Source organism: Hyperolius riggenbachi, chromosome 7, assembly GCF_040937935.1.
Source record: "Hyperolius riggenbachi isolate aHypRig1 chromosome 7, aHypRig1.pri, whole genome shotgun sequence".
NCBI classification, from domain to species: domain Eukaryota; kingdom Metazoa; phylum Chordata; class Amphibia; order Anura; family Hyperoliidae; genus Hyperolius; species Hyperolius riggenbachi.
This window is the reverse complement of record NC_090652.1, coordinates 14766617-14785703: the sequence shown is the minus strand read 5'-3', so window position 1 is coordinate 14785703 and position 19087 is coordinate 14766617. Positions and strand designations below refer to the sequence as shown.

The 19087-nt window shown below is 49.6% G+C and overlaps 1 protein-coding gene across 2 annotated transcripts in view; it reads left to right on the top strand.

Annotated features, from left to right (window-relative positions):
* LOC137524103 (zinc finger protein 665-like) overlaps window positions 1–19087 on the top strand; it is a 217820-nt gene that overhangs the window by 105916 nt on the left and 92817 nt on the right. Inside the window, exons 6-7 of one of the 2 annotated variants that reach the window (XM_068243610.1) lie at window positions 13229–14631; window positions 14766–14770. In XM_068243610.1, coding sequence (XP_068099711.1) covers window positions 13229–14631; window positions 14766–14770 — 1408 coding nt within the window. Of the gene's footprint in view, window positions 1–12976; window positions 14823–19087 lie in introns of those variants that run through there. The other variant, XM_068243609.1, reaches the window with a different exon arrangement.

The window sequence follows — 19087 nt, the reverse complement described above, 5'->3', positions numbered from 1 at the left end:
ACGCTGCTGCTGAGGAGGGGGGTTTGGCCAGGTGTGCCGGAGGATGGCAGAGGATCGGAGGAACCTGCTGCAGTTCCCCTGACCCTGCGGGGTGGCACCACCCACTGTGTTGCTGCTGCTGCTGTGCCCGCTGCTGCTCTCCCATCCTCACCCCCTTCCACCAAGCTGACCCAGTGAACAGTGAAGGACAGGTAGCGGCCTGTCCCGAAGCGGCTGCTCCAGGAGTCCATGGTGACGTGGACCCTTTCACCAACCGCGTGCTCCAGCCCTCGCTCCACATTGGCCATCACAAAGCGGTGCAGTGCAGGAATGGCCTTGCGGGCGAAGAAGTGTCTGCTGGGGAGCTGCCAGTCAGGGGCTGCGCAAGCAAGCAGCGCACACATGTCGCTCCCCTCCTGCACGAGCGTGTACGGCAGGAGTTGGGAGCACATGGCCCGTGCCAGCAAGCCGTTCAGCTGCCGCACGCGACGGCTGCTGGGAGGCAGAGCCCTAACCACCCCCTGGAAGGACTCGCTCAAAAGGCTCTGACGTCGCTTTTTGCTGGCACGGGAATCAGCGGAGACAGCAGAGGAGGCCACTGAGGACTGGCTGCCAGAACAGGCCTCAGTGTCGGCAGCAGGAGTTGCAGAGGGGGGAGGAGCAGTGCGTTTCCGCACTCCTGCTGGTGCTGCTGGAGGAGCAGGAGGGCGGGTGGCTGCTGTTGCTGCTGCTGCTGCTGAAGGCTGTGCAGTGATGGGTGTGGTGCCACTGCCAGCACCAGATGCCTTCAGCCTCTGGAACTCCTCATGCCGGTGGTAATGTTTCGCAGCAAGGTGGTTGATGAGCGAGCTGGTGCTGAACTTTAAGGGGTCTGCACCTCTGCTCAACTTCCGCTGACAGTGGTTGCAAGTGGCGTACTTGCTGTACACTGTGGGCATGGTGAAAAAGCGCCATATTGGTGACAAAAACAACCCCCTACGGCATGGAACTGCTGCTGCCTGTCTCCCTGTGCTGGTTGGGGGGGGGGGGGGGGGGGCTTGGGTGCGGCTGGTGGTGGTACTGGCAGATGCTGCTGCTGCTGCTGAGCCTGAGACACCAGCAGGCTGTGGGACCTGCCTACTGCTGCCAATGCTTGCAATGATGCGCCTCCTTGCAAGGCCCACAAGCGCATCCTCCTCCTCCTCCTCAGAGCTGCTGATGACGACATCCCCTGGAGCTGGTGGCACCCAGTCTTTGTCGGTCACCGTGTCATCATCATCATCCCCCTCCTGAAACATGTCCTGCTGGGATGATGACCCCCCAAACTCCTCTCCTGATGCATGGATGGGCTGCTTGACTGTCGCCACAGTCTTGCTGTCCAATCCCTCCTCCCCCAAAGTGCCCATCAGCATCTCCTCCTCAAAATCGCCAACAACAGCAGACAATACCCTGATGGTGCCTGGGGTCAAAAGACTGCTGAGTGACAGGTCGGCGACTGACGGTGAACTGGCCTCCTCCCCAGGCCCTGCTGGGCGGCTGCTGCGAACAGGGGTGGTGGTGGTGGTGAGGGTGGAGGCCTCGAATGCAGAGCTGATGGCGGGCTGCTCATCCTCCGTCATCAGTTGCACCACAGTGTCTGCATCCTTTTCCTCAATGGGACGTTTCCGACCCGGCTGGAGGAAAATCGGAGCAGGTGCTACACGCTGCTGCTGCTGTGTCTCTGCAGCGTGAGTTGCAGATGCTCCTGCTGGGCGGCGCCCAAGGCGTCCACAGCCAGTGGCTATAGGAGGAATGTTAGCCACTGACGCTGCTGCTGCTGCTGCGGAACTGTGCATGGTGGCGCGGCCGCGGCTTGCCACAATGCTGCTCCTTCTCCTCCTGATTCCCTTGCTGCCCTTCCCCTTGCCCAAACCGCGCTGGCTGCCACTTCCAGACATCTTAGATGTTTTGGGCGTAAACACAAACGTTTTTTAAAAGTGCAGGTGAAAAGTGGGGTACTTTAATGGAGTGGGTTGTTGGGTGAGGTGACACTAATCACTAAGTGATTAGATCGCTAAGTGATTAGTAGTACAGTACAAATACAAAAATCGGTAATCAGTGAACAGTAAGTGTGTCCCCTAGTACACTAACTAGAAAATACACTAATCAGTAGTAATCACAAGGAAATAGTGTGTGTACACTACAGACAGTGAGTGCACGCACGCGCAAACACGCGCAGGAGCTAGCCTATGAACAGAGACTGAGTGAGTGTCCCTAGTACAGTAAGTAAGTAGTAACAGTCAGGAAGTACAACTAGAAGTTACAATAATCAGTAGTAATCACAAGGAAATAGAGTGTGTGTACACTACAGACAGTGAGTGCACGCACGCGCACACACGCGCAGGAGCTAGCCTTTGAACAGAGACTGAGTGAGTGTCCCTAGTACAGTAAGTAAGTAGTAACAGTCAGGAAGTACAACTAGAAGTTACAATAATCAGTAATCACAAGGAAATAGTGTGTGTACACTACAGACAGTGAGTGCACGCACGCGCACACACGCGCGCAGGAGCTAGCCTATGAACAGTGACTGAGTGAGTGTCCCTAGTACAGTGAGTAAGTAGTAACAGTCAGGAAGTACAACTAGAAGTTACAATAATCAGTAATCACAAGGAAATAGAGTGTGTGTACACTACAGACAGTGAGTGCACGCACGCGCAGGAGCTATGAACAAACAGTGACAGTGACTGTCCTAGTACAGTTACAGTATATAACTACAATACAAAATACAATCACTCAGTAGTAAAGGACAGCAGAAATACTGGTATAGATGAGAAATAAACTAACAGAGGACAGGAGAGAACAGCTGCCCACACAGGCAGGCCCTGAGGCCTAAAGCTGTAAGCCTGCAGCAGCTGTCTCTATGTAACACAAAAGCTACTAACTAAAATACAATGTCTAACTAACTAACAACAATATAGGTGTGTATAGGAGGTGTATGTGAGCAAAAACGCTAGGTAAATGACCACAATAGAGCTCTTGCTAAGCCAAAGCACAAAGGAGCAGATCTCTCTCTGTGCAAAGTCTCAGGCAAGGACGGAAAAACCTAAAATGGCGGCCGCTATTTATAGGGTAGGGGCTGGCCAGGGTCCCCCTCTGTGATTGGCTGCCGTCAGAGGGCCTGGGAGCCCTCTGATTGGCTCTAAGGACATCAATCTGGGCTATGACGCTATTCGAGCTCGGTATTCAAGCTCGAATAGCGCCGTTTGCTCGAATAGCTCGAATAGTGAATGGGCTATTCGAGTTTACTCGAATAGCCCATTCGAATAGCTCCAGCTATTCGGAGCTCGAATACCGAGCTCGAATAGCTGAAAAAGAGCTTGAATATTCGAGCTCTGCTGAGCACCACTGGTTCCGGGGTCTCAAACTCAATCTACCCGGGGGCCGCAGGAGGCAAAGTCAGGATGAGGCTGGGCCGCATAAGGGCGTTCACGTGTCCCCGCCGCAAAATGAGGGCTGCAGAGCCCCCAAATCGCCCCGGGGGGCAATCCGCCGGCATTTCCTGGAAGGGGCAGAGCTTTCAGCTTCAGCTCTGCCCCTCCTGACGTCAATCGCGGTGGATCGCCGCCTCTGCCCGCCCCTCTCACTTTTCCTTCACAGAGAGGGGCGGGAAGAGGCGGCGATCGGTGCGGCGATTGACGTCAGGAGGGGCAGAGCTACAGCTGAAAGCTCTGCCCCTCAGCGCAGTCGTGGATGTTTGCGCGGGGGATTTGGGGGTCTGCAGCCCTTGTTTAGCGGCGGGGATGCGGCGGATTACTTGGGAGCACTGAAGCGAACTATAAGGTAAAATGGGCAAATATAGTTCGCTTCCGTGTCTCTTTTGCTTTTGCCGGCAGGCAGGGCCGGTTTAAGCAACAACGGGGCCCCAGAGCAAAATAAACCTGCCCCCCCCCCCCCCCCCCCCCCCCCAACAGATACCCTGGAAGAAAAATCGGCATTAAGGGACCTTTTTTGCAGCTGGTATAGTCAGGGTGTGAAGCCCCAATCGGTCGGAGCTCCACATTATGGCTACCCCAGCATGCATGGGGGACAAGGGGTTAAAAAGTTTCAGGAGGGGGGACCCCACATAAATTAAAAAAAAAAAATTCCCACACTCTAAACATAAAAAAAAAAAATTGGGAAAATAGGAAAAAATGCCAGGAATCTTCATACAGCCATATTGCGGCTGTATAGCGATCCCTGGCCAAAGCACTGCGGCTGCGAATGGACCTCCTGGAAACCCTGTCAGGAAATGTATTGCTCTTTCTTTTGATACATGTAAAATTACACTACCTTTAGGCTTGCTACTAAAAGTGACATTTACTGAATTTAAAGTATACTATTTTCCTTTGAAACTTTAAAATCGATTTTCTCAAAAACTATAAGGTCTTTTTGAAAAATAGTTTTTTTCCTCTTATTCCTAATGATCTCCTTAACATATCCTGCAAATTTAGGGTTTCTAGCATTTAAGGTGGATTTGCTATTAACCATTAAAGTCGTCGGGTTTTTAAATGTGTATTTTTTTCCTGTGCAACTTTAAAATCGATTTTCTCAAAAACTATAAGGCCGATTTGAAAAATTTTTTTTCCTCTTGTAGCCACTGGTGGCCCCTACAAGCACTGGGGCCCTGGGGCCACAAAATGTTGTATCGAGGGCCGCGAGTTTGAGACGCCTGCTTTAAGGGATTAATCCCAAGGGTATTAAAAAAGTTAAAAACAGGCAAAGCCTAAAAAACACACAGGTTGCTTCTTCAGGTCATCTGTATTCAAACCATACAGTTACAGAGCACACAAGGACATGACCTGTTCCTGAGGAAGGGCTACACCCGAAACATGTCATGTCCTTGTGTGCTCTGTAACTGTATGGGTTGAGTACAGATTACCTGAAGAAGCAACCTGTGTGCTGTCTCCTTTTTTCATCTAGTACAAGTGTATGCAGGAGTGGTGTACCTGCGGGAGTGCAGCACCTGCTTCCGGGCCTGGAGAAGGATAGGCCTGTTAAAGTGTGTGGAACACAAATGAAGTAAGGTGAAGCGCTCTACACCACATACACGTCCAATGCATATATTGCATACAGAAATAGGGCTTATTTCTGGGCAGGATACCACACTCGGATGCGTGCCGCCCCTATAACATTAACATTAATACACAGCAATTAAAAATAAATAAATAAAGAGTCCACCTATAAGGGAAATACATATATATATATATATACACATGTGCATATGATTTAGGTAGTCCTCTAAGAGAAACTGAGGCAATCTCTCATTCAGCAAAGCTGCAGTTAACAGTCCACCTGTGAATGAAAATACATATATACATATGCTACAAATAGTCCTCAAGAGAGCCTAGCGAAATCTCCTATTCAGCAACACCCAGAGTTCATAAGGAAAAATATAGGGAGCCTGAATTAATGCAATTTATCAAAATTTAATCACTTATTAAATGCCATAAGAACACCACGAGTTTAAAAACAATTAAAAATCTCATTCATACAGCAAAACTACACCAGGCCGGCCAGGTTATTTCAAGAAGACTTCAGGTGCACCTATGTATTTAATGTTACCGGTATATTGCAATAAAGGTCTTCAGGCCCCTTTAAATCCTGCGCAGTTGCTGTATATAGTCATCCCAAAGGCATATCTTCAATCCACCCTTATATTTATAGTGCCTCTATATAGTCACTCCATTATGGAACACCCCCATTACATGTAGCGTGGGCTACACCACCCTATCACGCCAGGCTTCCACCACAGCAGGTTAAACAAATGACATCCAGCAAATAAGGACTTGTGAACTGGCTTGCTTTAGCAATATCGTTTCGTCAGCTCCACAACTTGTCTAGATACATCCACATATAGCTGGTACTCACGCGCCCTGACTGGTCAGCAGGGGCTGTCAGTCTTTTTCATTGGCTCCGTCCAGGTCACTGGGCTACTGGGAGACCAAGACATCTCTTTGAAGATTAACCGCACAGGTAGCTTCCATCCGGAACGAAGCCGGCAAGGGATGAGGGGCGGAGGCTCAGGGTGGATCGATGCCGCCGGGGACTCCGGCGGGATGACGTCACTGGACACGTGACGCGTTTCGCCAATAGGCTTCTTCACACGTCTGAAGAAGCCTATTGGCGAAACGCGTCACGTGTCCAGTGACGTCATCCCGCCGGAGTCCCCGGCGGCATCGATCCACCCTGAGCCTCCGCCCCTCATCCCTTGCCGGCTTCGTTCCGGATGGAAGCTACCTGTGCGGTTAATCTTCAAAGAGATGTCTTGGTCTCCCAGTAGCCCAGTGACCTGGACGGAGCCAATGAAAAAGACTGACAGCCCCTGCTGACCAGTCAGGGCGCGTGAGTACCAGCTATATGTGGATGTATCTAGACAAGTTGTGGAGCTGACGAAACGATATTGCTAAAGCAAGCCAGTTCACAAGTCCTTATTTGCTGGATGTCATTTGTTTAACCTGCTGTGGTGGAAGCCTGGCGTGATAGGGTGGTGTAGCCCACGCTACATGTAATGGGGGTGTTCCATAATGGAGTGACTATATAGAGGCACTATAAATATAAGGGTGGATTGAAGATATGCCTTTGGGATGACTATATACAGCAACTGCGCAGGATTTAAAGGGGCCTGAAGACCTTTATTGCAATATACCGGTAACATTAAATACATAGGTGCACCTGAAGTCTTCTTGAAATAACCTGGCCGGCCTGGTGTAGTTTTGCTGTATGAATGAGATTTTTAATTGTTTTTAAACTCGTGGTGTTCTTATGGCATTTAATAAGTGATTAAATTTTGATAAATTGCATTAATTCAGGCTCCCTATATTTTTCCTTTTGTGTTTCATATGTATCGATAGGTGAGACAGAATTTGAATATTTCAGGTTGATATCCCGCAATATTGATTAGGTTTTGACCCAGAGTTCATAGGAACCGTTTATCCTCAAGCAATCCACTACTCCTTCTCAATCAGAACAGTCTCCTCATAGGTTTGGCTTAATACCCTTACCCGCAGAAATGGCTGATTGATTCACAGATCAGCAACCAGGCACAATCTGAAGTACACCTCCTCGTAATCCGATCTCCTTCTTCCTAAGTAGCACTCAGATACGCAGGAATGACATAGCGTAATCCAGCTTCAACCAATCATCCCTGCACCACTCGTGCTCCACACGTGTATCCCATAAGTGTCCACACCTCAGTGAGATATTAAAAATAAACAGAATGCTCGCTCACCAGATGTATTGGCTGATCCTATGTTGACCAGCTATGATCGCTTTTCAATGCACTTCGATGCTCAGAATGTTGTAGAACCTGAAAACCTGTGCCTGGCCAGATAGATGCAGAGTTATGTGCAGGGGACAGAAGTTTGTGGAATACAGAACTGCTTCTGTATTTCAGCCATTTCTGCGGGTAAGGGTATTTAAGCCAAACCAATGAGGAGACTGTTCTGATTGAGAAGGAGTAGTGAATTGCTTGAGGATAAACGGTTCCTATGAACTCTGGGTGTTGCTGAATAGGAGATTTCGCTAGGCTCTCTTGAGGACTATTTGTAGCATATGTATATATGTATTTTCACTCACAGGTGGACTGTTAACTGCAGCTTCTCTTAGAGGACTACCTAAATCATATACATGTGTGTGTGTGTGTGTGTGTATATATATATATATATGTATTTCCCTTATAGGTGGACTCTTTATTTATTTATTTTTAATTGCTGTGTATTAATGATAATGTTATAGGGGCGGCACGCATCCGAGTGTGGTATCCTGCCCAGAAATAAGCCCTATTTCTGTGTGCAATATATGCATTGGACGTGTATGTGGTGTAGAGCGCTTCACCTTACTTCATTTGTGTTTAATAGGTAGGTGATGCCCCCCCATGGTGCAGTGATCCACCACATTACACAGTATCTTTATTTTATACTTCTGTTCAAGGGAGCGGTCTACATTAGAGGAGCGCCAGGGCCACCTTTTGTATTTAAAGTGTGTGGAAAGTGTGTTCTATACCTTAAAGCCTAAATAACAGGTAATAGCAGGTGGCTACGCAGGACTGGGGGTTACCAAGCAGCTATAAGAGCTAAATGGATCATCTACCGAAGCGTTACCCCAGCTTGCAAATCCACGAAAACCGCCGCTAGATCAGAGTGTAAATGCATCGACCAATCACTGCGTCCAGTGACGTCAGACGCTGCGCCGCTCCATTGGGGGAGCTATAGCGCCACTGATGTTATTTGCTGATGATCATCTACCGGGTTTGAACATCTTTTACAGCAGAGACTATCTTTGAGCGCTAACCCAATTAGTTCTTTCATCTTTTGAAGCTAGTCACAAATAGCCAGGGAGCGCTCCACCGTTTGTGGACTGGTGTTCTATTAGTCTCCTGAGACTGTGTATTTCATCACTTGTGAGCGCTTATGTACAATTTTGTTTACTTATTCATTGGTATAAAATGGAGGCTGTGGATCTGCCATTGTGGCACCAAACAGCTCAGCAGTTGGTGGAAGGGGGCACTTTTCCCAGCTGATAGGGCAGAGAGCTGTTGGACCAGCAATCTTGCCAGGAGCCCATTGTTGCGGATCACTGTTGGGTCTGTTGAGCGAATGATTTCTGGGAAAAAGGCCTGGCGCTGGGCGGCAAACTGGGGGGAGGAGACAGCTGATGAGGTCTGGATGCTGCTTCCAGCCTGGTGTACAGAGGGGGATGGCGTGCAGTGGGACTGGTCAGGCTGCACATGACTTACAGTGTGTGGTTAGAGGAAGAAGAGAGCCTCTTGCTACTGCTAATTCCTCAAATTGGGTGGAGGGTTTCGCGTCAAATCCAATCCACCATAGAGGCCGCCTGCTGCTGGCCAATGGTGTACCGAATAGATAGGAAAAAATTCCCTGATCAGGGGGCTTGTTGCTGCCAACCACCACCTCCTCATTTCCTTGTACAGGTTGTAAATGTGATGGGGTTGGCCTTGCCTGCTGATGTCTAGACAAGGACCCGCCTCATCCACCATCATTTTACCTGCGGCTTGGAGTATCATCACCCTTGCTGTGCTTCATTGTGAACAAACATATAGGGGGTGAAACGCTACAAATGTATTGGGGCAGCTCAGGGATTTGGGGGCTTGGTGAGCACAAAAACCCTCATAAATTGTGAAAGAACGAGTTGTGTGAACGCTCTCTAACTCGCTCTCTAACTACAACACTAATCTATCTATATTTTATGAACAGAAAAATTTGTCAACTAAAATGCAGGAAAAAATAAAATTACAAACTAAAAAAATAAATAAAAGTAAAGTAAAAAGAAAATAAAAACAATGAAAATAAATGAAACAGAAAAAAATGAAATGAAAAGAATGCAGAAACTGTCTAATCAAATAAAATTCAAATCACAATATTTATAAAAAAAATAAATCAAAGTAAATCAAATTTGAAATAAAAGAAAAAAAATCTAAAAAAGGGAAACACACGACACTAACACTCACTCACTATTACTCACTACACTAACGCTCACTCACTATTACTCACTACACTAACGCTCACTCACTATTACTCACTACACTAACTAGGGGTTTGGGAAAACAAAAAGAAAAAACCGCAGGGGTACCAGGAGCCCTTTTGGTGTATTATCTTCAGATAACTGAAAGAAGGTAAGAGTAAGTAATACTCACAAGTGTGGGTTGCTAGAAAGGCAACCACTTGTATAAGCATGTAGGGAAGTCCCGTCCCCACTCGGTCTTTAGATAGGTAGGTCGCTGCTCCTTTGATCAAAAAACTTCACTTCTGGGTAGTCGTGAAGGACCCCACGGATGGGGTTGTGAACGTAGTCTTATGTGGAGGATAGGAGGCGCCCTTGTGTTGTATTCAGTGTTCACTTGGTATAATGAGACTCCACTAGATGAAGTATTCAGAAGTTTTATTTGCACTACAGACTGTCTGTAGTGCAAATAAAACTTCTGAATACTTCATCTAGTGGAGTCTCATTATACCAAGTGAACACTGAATACAACACAAGGGCGCCTCCTATCCTCCACATAAGACTACACTACACTAACGCTCACTCACTATTACTCACGACACTAACGCTCACTCACTATTACTCACTACACTAACGCTCACTCACTATTACTCACTACACTAACGCTCACTCACTATTACTCACTACACTAACGCTCACTCACTATTACTCACTACACTAACGCTCACTCACTATTACTCACTACACTAACGCTCACTCACTATTACTCACTGCACTAACGCTAACTCACTATTACACACTACACTAACGCTCACTCACTGTTACTCACTACACTAACGCTCACTCACTATTACTCACTACACTAACGCTTACTCACTACACTAACGCTCACTCACTATTACTCACTACACTAACGCTAACTCACTATTACTCACTACACTCTAGCACAAACTAACTCTCTCGCTGACACACTACAGCTAACCTTCTCACTTACTCACTAGTGACTCACTACACCAGGGCCGGATTTAAGCCAAGGCCACATACAGTCGTTTGCAAAAGTATTCGGTCCTCTTGAAGTTTTCCACATTTTGTCATATTACTGCCACAAACATGAATCAATTTTATTGGAATTCTACGTGAAAGACCAATACAAAGTGGTGTACACGTGAGAAGTGGAACAAAAATCATACATCATTCCAAACATTTTTTACAAAACAATAACTGCAAAGTGGGGTGTGCGTAATTATTCAGCCCCCTGAGTCAATACTTTGTAGAACCACCTTTTGCTGCAATTACAGCTGTCAGTCTTTTAGGGTATGTCTCTACCAACTTTGCACATCTAGAGACTGAAATCCTTCCCATTCTTCTTTGCAAAACAGCTCCAGCTCAGTCAGATTAGATGGACAGCATTTGCGAACAGCAGTTTTCAGATCTTGCCACAAATTCTCCTCCTCTACACAGCAGCACCACCAGTCACTCACCTCTCCGCTCGCCTCCAATGCTAAAGCTTCCTCTTCCCCTCCTCCATCATCAGCTGCCGCTGTGCATCTCTTTCTGCAGTCAGCATTTCCCATCATGTGATTTGCAGGTAATGTTGCGACGAGCCACATGTGAGAGATACTGGCGACAGAAAGCAACGCACAGCGGCAGCTGATGGAGGAGGAGGAGGTGGAGAAGAGGAAGCTCGGCGCTGGAGGAAGGCAGAGAGGTGAGTGACTTGTGGCGCTCCTGTGAGGGGAGCTGTACTGAGGTGGGGATGGGACTGCCAGGCTACCTAAGCTTCAAGGGGGGAAGGGGTGCATCTGGCTATCTATACTACAAGGAGGCGGTTACATCTGTCCATCTATAGTACAAGGGGGATGAAGAAACATCTGGGCATCTACTGTATTCTGCATGGGGGAGGGGAAAAACATCTGGCCATTTGACATCTGGCCACCTGTCCAGCAGGGGTGGGGGTGTGACTGGCTATCTGTATTGCAGTGGAGCCAAGGAAGCATTTGGCTACCTATGTTGGAAGATGTCGGTCAGGAGATGTTGTTGGTCAGGGGGCGGCTGGTGACAGTACAGATCCATCCATGCACTACACGACAGTCTGCCTCTGCTCTCTCTATCACACTACAGCACACCCTCTCTCACTAGGCCTCTCTACACTCACATATGACTTTCTGCTCTATCACACTAGCTTCAGCAAACTCCTCCTTCTCACTCACTAGTGCACTACAATCTGTCTGTCTACTCACTCCTCACTCACTCACTGTCTCACAGCTCACCAGATTCTGTCACACAACTCAATCCACACACAACTGATTCTCTGCAGCACAACGCAGGGCACTGTCTCCCTCAATATCCTCCTCCTCACTGAACCCACAAAATGGCAGACAGTCTCACCTCTCTTATATACAAGAGGGGAGGGATAGTGTGTGATAGGTAGCTAGGATCTGGTTGCTAGGGCCTATAATTGCTCCGGATTGGTAGAGAATCCGATTGGCCGGTTAATGCTGCTATATTTAATGTAAGCTATAATTGTGGATGTACGCATAATTTGCACATTTCTGCATGTAATCCGCAGTACACTGATTGGCCTGAGATGACCGCGGTGTTCCTTTTTCCACAGTAATTTTCTGTAATTGTTACTCCAATCACAGGACTGGGAAATACTTGGTAGTATTGGAGCAATCAGAGAGTGCGGAGGCATCCCGCGGGGTTCCCATTTCCACAGAAATATTCTGCATTCACTGATTGGTCCGATGCTTCTGGGCTCAGTGATTGGCTGACATTTCCGAGTTGCTGTAATGCGGCATTCTGACATTGGGGTGTTTCTGTTCTGGAAATCGGCGTTCTGATGGAAATGTCAGACCATCCCCAGTCACAGTTTCCTTATTTGCTTAATTGGGAATAAGAGAGAGAAACATGTACATTACACGGGGCATATGAGTGACACGAGGACACAGCGGTAATAAGAATGTGGAAGTGACACCACATTGCTCTACAAACATAACACAGATCTCTTGCTAGAAGTACATATAGGTCTGTTGTCACAGGAGTAACACATTGCTTCCACTGTCTCATCAAGCTCTACATTCACTGCTGCTCAATGTATGGCCAATGCTTTAGGTGTGGGAGGGGTCAGTGACATGCAAATAACTCTGATGTGTATACAAATGTCATGCAGATTGTATGCAGATAATCAGATTGGTCAGGAAATGCATTTGATTGGCTGAACTCCCAGCTACATAACATTTTCATGCAAGCCAAAGTTGTAGTCATGTGATTGGCCGGCTGTAATGAGCTGCACCTTCTGCAGTTCTCTGTCAGGCTGATAACTTGTGATGGTCAGTGACATGCCAATAACTCTGAGATGGTGCAAACTGTATGCTAATTTTATGTAAAGTTATGCAGCTACTGCATCTGGTCCATTTCCAGCCTGCACAAACTTTGCCTCAACTTGGAATTATCAGCAGCTCACTGACCATCCCTAATGATAATTGTTCCTCCCCTCAGAATTCTCTAACAGGAAGTGATGATGTTTCTCTATTTGCAGTGCAGAGTCCCGGCATCAGGAACCTCTCAGAGACTCGTCTCTCTGTATCCACAGACTGTACAACGGATGATGTCACTGGACAAGAGTCTCCTGCAGATATCCTGGTTACCCCAAATATTCCCTCCAACCCCTCTCACCACCTATCTGACCCTGAGGGACCTCATACCCAGCACAGCTCTCCCTCTGCTGGAGGGTCTCATTCCTGTTCCACACGTGGGAAATGTTTTGTGAAAAAATCAAATCTTGGCAAACACAAGAGAATTCACACTGGTGAAAAGCCTTATTCATATGCCAAGTGTGGGAAATGTTTTGTACAGAAAGCTAGTCTACTAAGGCATGAGAAAGATCACACTGGAGAGAAGCCCTATTCATGTGCTGAGTGTGGGAAATGTTTTGTACAGAAATCAGACCTTGTCAATCATGAGAGAACTCACACTGGTGAGAAGCCGTATTCATGTGCTGAGTGTGGGAAAAAATTTGTACTGAAATGTAATCTACTAAAGCATGAGAGATATCACACTGGAGAGAAGCCTTATTCATGTGCTGAGTGTGGGAAATGTTTTGTACAGAAATCACATCTTGTCAGTCATGAGAGATCTCACACTGGTGAGAAGCCCTATTCATGTGCCGAGTGTGGGAAATGTTTTGTACTGAAAGCTAGTCTACTAAGGCATGAGAAAGATCACACTGGAGAGAAGCCCTATTCATGTGCTGAATGTGGGAAATGTTTTGTACAGAAATCAGACCTAGTCACTCATGCGAGAACTCACACTGGTGAGAAGCCGTATTCATGTACTGAGTGTGGGAAATGTTTTGTACTGAAATGTAATCTACTAAGGCATGAGAGATATCACACTGGAGAGAAGCCCTATTCATGTGCTGAGTGTGGGAAATGTTTTATACAGAAATCACTTCTTGTCATCCATGAGAGATCCCACACTGGTGAGAAGCCGTATTCATGTGCTGAGTGTGGGAAAAGTTTTGTACAGAAATCACACCTTGTCATTCATAAGAGATCTCACACTGGTGAGAAGCCGTATTCATGTGCTGAGTGTGGGAAAAGTTTTGTACAGAAATCTTACCTTGTCAGTCATGAGAGAACTCACACTGGTGAAAAGCCGTATTCATGTGCTGAATGTGGGAAATGTTTTGTACAGAAATCACAGCTTGTCAATCATGCAAGAACTCACACTGGTGAGAAGCCGTATTCATGTACTGAGTGTGGGAAATGTTTTGTACTGAAATCTTATCTAATAAGGCATGAGAGAGCTCACACTGGAGTAAAACCCTATTCATGTGCTGAGTGTGGGAAATGTTTTGTACAGAAATCACATCTTGTCAGTCATGAGAGATCTCACACTGGTGAGAAGCCATATTCATGTGCTGAGTGTGGGAAATGTTTTGTACAGAAAACAGAGCTTATCATTCATGAGAGATCTCACACTGGTGAGAAGCCGTATTCATGTGCTGAGTGTGGGAAAAGTTTTGTACAGAAATCAAACCTTGCCAGTCATGAGAGATCTCACACTGGAGAGAAGCCCTATTCATGTTCTGAGTGTGGGAAATGTTTTGTACGGAAATCACATCTTGTTCTGCATGAGAGATCTCACACTGGAGAGAAGCCCTATCCATGTGCTGAGTGCGGGAAATGTTTTGTACAGAAATCACATCTTGTCAGGCATCAGAAATCTCACACTGCTGGTAAGTAAGAGTCAGTGAAACATAACTCACCTTTAGTCAGGGCCGGAGCTAACGTTGGAAAAAATGGGCAATTGCCCCAGGGCCCCAGAGCTTGTAGGGGCCCCCAAGGTGTCCCTCCCCCATCTTAACTGTTGCTCCCCAGGTACTCTGCAGAGTCTTTGGCAGAGTAGTATCTCATCTGTGCTGGCGGGCAGGTGAGACACCACACTGACATAGACACTGCAGAGGTCCTAGGGAGCGCAGTTAAGTTGGGAGGTGATTGGGGAAGGGTCAGCAGCTAGCTCAGGGGCCCTGGAGGGAAATTTGGCTGCAACAAAGCACCACTAATGACGCTTTTTGGTCAGGGGGTGTCTGCTGGGGGGCCCCCAGGCTAATTTTGCCCTAGGGCCCAATTGTTACTTGAACCGGCCCTGCCTTTATTGAACCTGAACTGGCCACAGCATACTGCTCTCCATCTCCCCAACACAGCTGGAAGTAGGAAGTATGGAGAGTGGAGTGCAGCGGCCAATAACAGGCTTGTTCAGTTCCGCTTCTCCCTCTCACATCACTGGTGAGAAGTAGTGATGGTCAAGTAGATGCAAATAACTTTGCGTTGATACAAATGTATTCACATTTTTTATGCAGCTTGAAAATTAACCAATCAAATCCGGCTGAGGTAATATAAGATTGGTTCGTTTTCAAGCTGCATAAATGTGCATCAACTCGAAGTTATTTGCATCTACTTGACCATCACTAGTGAGAAGCTCTATTGCTGCACTGAGTGTGGGAAATGTTTTGGTTGTGGTTTATTTCTTGCTAGTCACACCTGGCAGCATATTATACAGAGTCCCGGGGCTCTTTCATGCTACTCAGCGCATTGGTTTGTAAAGCAAGTCCCTGAGCTGAGGTGGGATGATGGGATAAACATGGCTACATATAGTACTAAGCCTGATTAGTAATTGGTTGTGTTCATCTTCTATTTATTCCATTGCAAGTGGTAAAGATGTAATTGAAAATAAAGCACAAGTCAGATCACAGGTCACAGCCGGGCTCCCATCCATGCAGGCAGGCACATTGTGCGGGATGCCTTGTGCTTGCACCCTCTGGAAGGTTACAGCCAGGCTCCCATCCATGCAGGCAGGCACACTGTGTGGGATGCATTGTGCTTGCACCCTCTGGAAGGTCACAGCCAGGCACACTGCGCGGGATGCCTTGTGCTTGCACCCTCTGGAAGGTCACAGCCAGGCTCCCATCCATGCAGGCAGGCACACTGCGCAGGATGCCTTGTGCTTGCACTCTCTGGAGGGTCACAGCCGGGCTCCCATCCATGCAGGCAGGCACATTGTGCGGGATGCCTTGTGCTTGCACCCTCTGGAAGGTCACAGCCAGGCTCCCATCCATGCACGCAGGCACACTGTGCGGGATGCATTGTGCTTGCACCCTCTGGAAGGTCACAGCCGGGCTCCCATCCATGCAGGCAGGCACACTGTGCGGGATGCATTGTGCTTGCACCCTCTGGAAGGTCACAGCTGGGTTCCCACTAATGCAGGCAGGCACACTGCGTGGGATGCCTTGTGCTTGCACCCTCTGGAAGGTGACAGCCGGGCTCCCATCCATGCAGGCGGGCACACACACTGCATGGGATGCCTTGTGCTTACACCCTCTGGAAGGTCACAGCCGGGCTCCCATCCATCCATCCATGCAGGCAGGCACACTGCGTGGGATGCCTTGTGCTTATGTGCTCTGGAAGGTTACATCCGGGCTCCTATCCATGCAGGCACACTACGTGGGATGCCTTGTGCTTGCACCCTCTGGGAGGTCACAGCTGGGCTTCGGACCATGCAGGCGGGCACACTGCGCTTGATGCCTTGTGCTTGCACCCTCTGGAAGGTCACAGCTGGGCTCCAATCCATGCAGGCAGGCACACTACGTGGGATGCCTTGTGCTTGCACCCTCTGGAAGGTCACAGCTGGGCTCCAATCCATGCAGGCAGGCCCACTGCGTGAAATGCCTTGCGCTTGCACCCTCTGTAGGTGACAGCCATGCTCCCATCCATGCAGGCGGGCACACTGCGCGGAATGCCTTGTGCTTGCACCCTCCGGAAGGTCACAGCCGGGCTCCCATCCATGCAGGCGGGCACACTGCGCGGGATGCCTTGTGCTTGCACCCTGTGGAAGGTCACAGCTGGGCTCCCATCCATGCAGGCAGGCACATTGCGTGAGATGCCTTGTGCTTGCACCCTGTGGAAGGTCACAGCCGGGCTCCCATCCATCCATCCGTGCAGGCAGGCACACTGCGCGGAATGCCTTGTGCTTGCACTCTCTGGAAGGTCACAGCTGGGCTCTCATCCATGCAGGCAGGCAAACTGTGCGGGGGTGCCTTGTGCTTGCATCCTCTGGAAGGTCACAGCCGGGCTCCTGTCCATGCAGGCGGGCACACTGCGTGGGATACCTTGTGCTTGCACCCTCTGGAAGGTCACAGCTTGGCTCCCTTCTATGCAGGCAGGCAGGCACACTGCGCAGGATGCCTTGTGCTTGCATCCTCTGGAAGGTCACAGCTGGGCTCCCATCAATGCAGGCAGCCACACTGCGCGGGATGCATTGTGCTTGCATCCTCTTAAATGTCTCAGCTGGGCTTCCATCCATGCAGGCAGGCACACTGCGCGGGATGCCATGTGCTTGCTTCCTCTGGAAGGTCACAGCCGGGCTCCCATCCATGCAGGCGGGCACACTGTGCGGGATGCCTTGTACTTGCACCCTCTGGAAATTCACAGCTGGGCTCCCATCCATGCAGGCAGGCACACTGTGCGGGATGCCTTGTGCTTGCTCCCTCTGGAAGGCCACAGCTGGGCTCCCATCCATGCAGGTGGGCACACTGCGTTGGATGCCTTGTGCTTGCACCCTCTGGAAGGTCACAGCCGGGCTCCCATCGATGCAGGCCAGGCACACTGCGCGGGATGCCTTGTGCTTGCACCCTCTGGAAGGTCACAGCTGGGCTCCCATCCATGCAGGCGAGCACACTGTGCGGGATGCCTTGTGCTTGCACCGTCTGGAAGGTCATAGCTGGGCTCCCATCCATGCAGGCAGGCACACTGCGCGGGATGCCTTGTGCTTGCACCCTCTGGAAGGTGACAGCCGGGCTCCCATCCATGCAGGCGGGCACACACACTGCATGGGATGCCTTGTGCTTACACCCTCTGGAAGGTCACAGCCGGGCTCCCATCCATCCATCCATGCAGGCAGGCACACTGCGTGGGATGCCTTGTGCTTATGTGCTCTGGAAGGTTACATCCGGGCTCCTATCCATGCAGGCACACTACGTGGGATGCCTTGTGCTTGCACCCTCTGGGAGGTCACAGCTGGGCTTCGGACCATGCAGGCGGGCACACTGCGCTTGATGCCTTGTGCTTGCACCCTCTGGAAGGTCACAGCTGGGCTCCAATCCATGCAGGCAGGCACACTACGTGGGATGCCTTGTGCTTGCACCCTCTGGAAGGTCACAGCTGGGCTCCAATCCATGCAGGCAGGCCCACTGCGTGAAATGCCTTGCGCTTGCACCCTCTGTAGGTGACAGCCATGCTCCCATCCATGCAGGCGGGCACACTGCGCGGAATGCCTTGTGCTTGCACCCTCCGGAAGGTCACAGCCGGGCTCCCATCCATGCAGGCGGGCACACTGCGCGGGATGCCTTGTGCTTGCACCCTGTGGAAGGTCACAGCTGGGCTCCCATCCATGCAGGCAGGCACATTGCGTGAGATGCCTTGTGCTTGCACCCTGTGGAAGGTCACAGCCGGGCTCCCATCCATCCATCCGTGCAGGCAGGCACACTGCGCGGAATGCCTTGTGCTTGCACTCTCTGGAAGGTCACAGCTGGGCTCTCATCCATGCAGGCAGGCAAACTGTGCGGGGGTGCCTTGTGCTTGCATCCTCTGGAAGGTCACAGCCGGGCTCCTGTCCATGCAGGCGGGCACACTGCGTGGGATACCTTGTGCTTGCACCCTCTGGAAGGTCACAGCTTGGCTCCCTTCTATGCAGGCAGGCAGGCACACTGCGCAGGATGCCTTGTGCTTGCATCCTCTGGAAGGTCACAGCTGGGCTCCCATCAATGCAGGCAGCCACACTGCGCGGGATGCATTGTGCTTGCATCCTCTTAAATGTCTCAGCTGGGCTTCCATCCATGCAGGCAGGCACACTGCGCGGGATGCCATGTGCTTGCTTCCTCTGGAAGGTCACAGCCGGGCTCCCATCCATGCAGGCGGGCACACTGTGCGGGATGCCTTGTACTTGCACCCTCTGGAAATTCACAGCTGGGCTCCCATCCATGCAGGCAGGCACACTGTGCGGGATGCCTTGTGCTTGCTCCCTCTGGAAGGCCACAGCTGGGCTCCCATCCATGCAGGTGGGCACACTGCGTTGGATGCCTTGTGCTTGC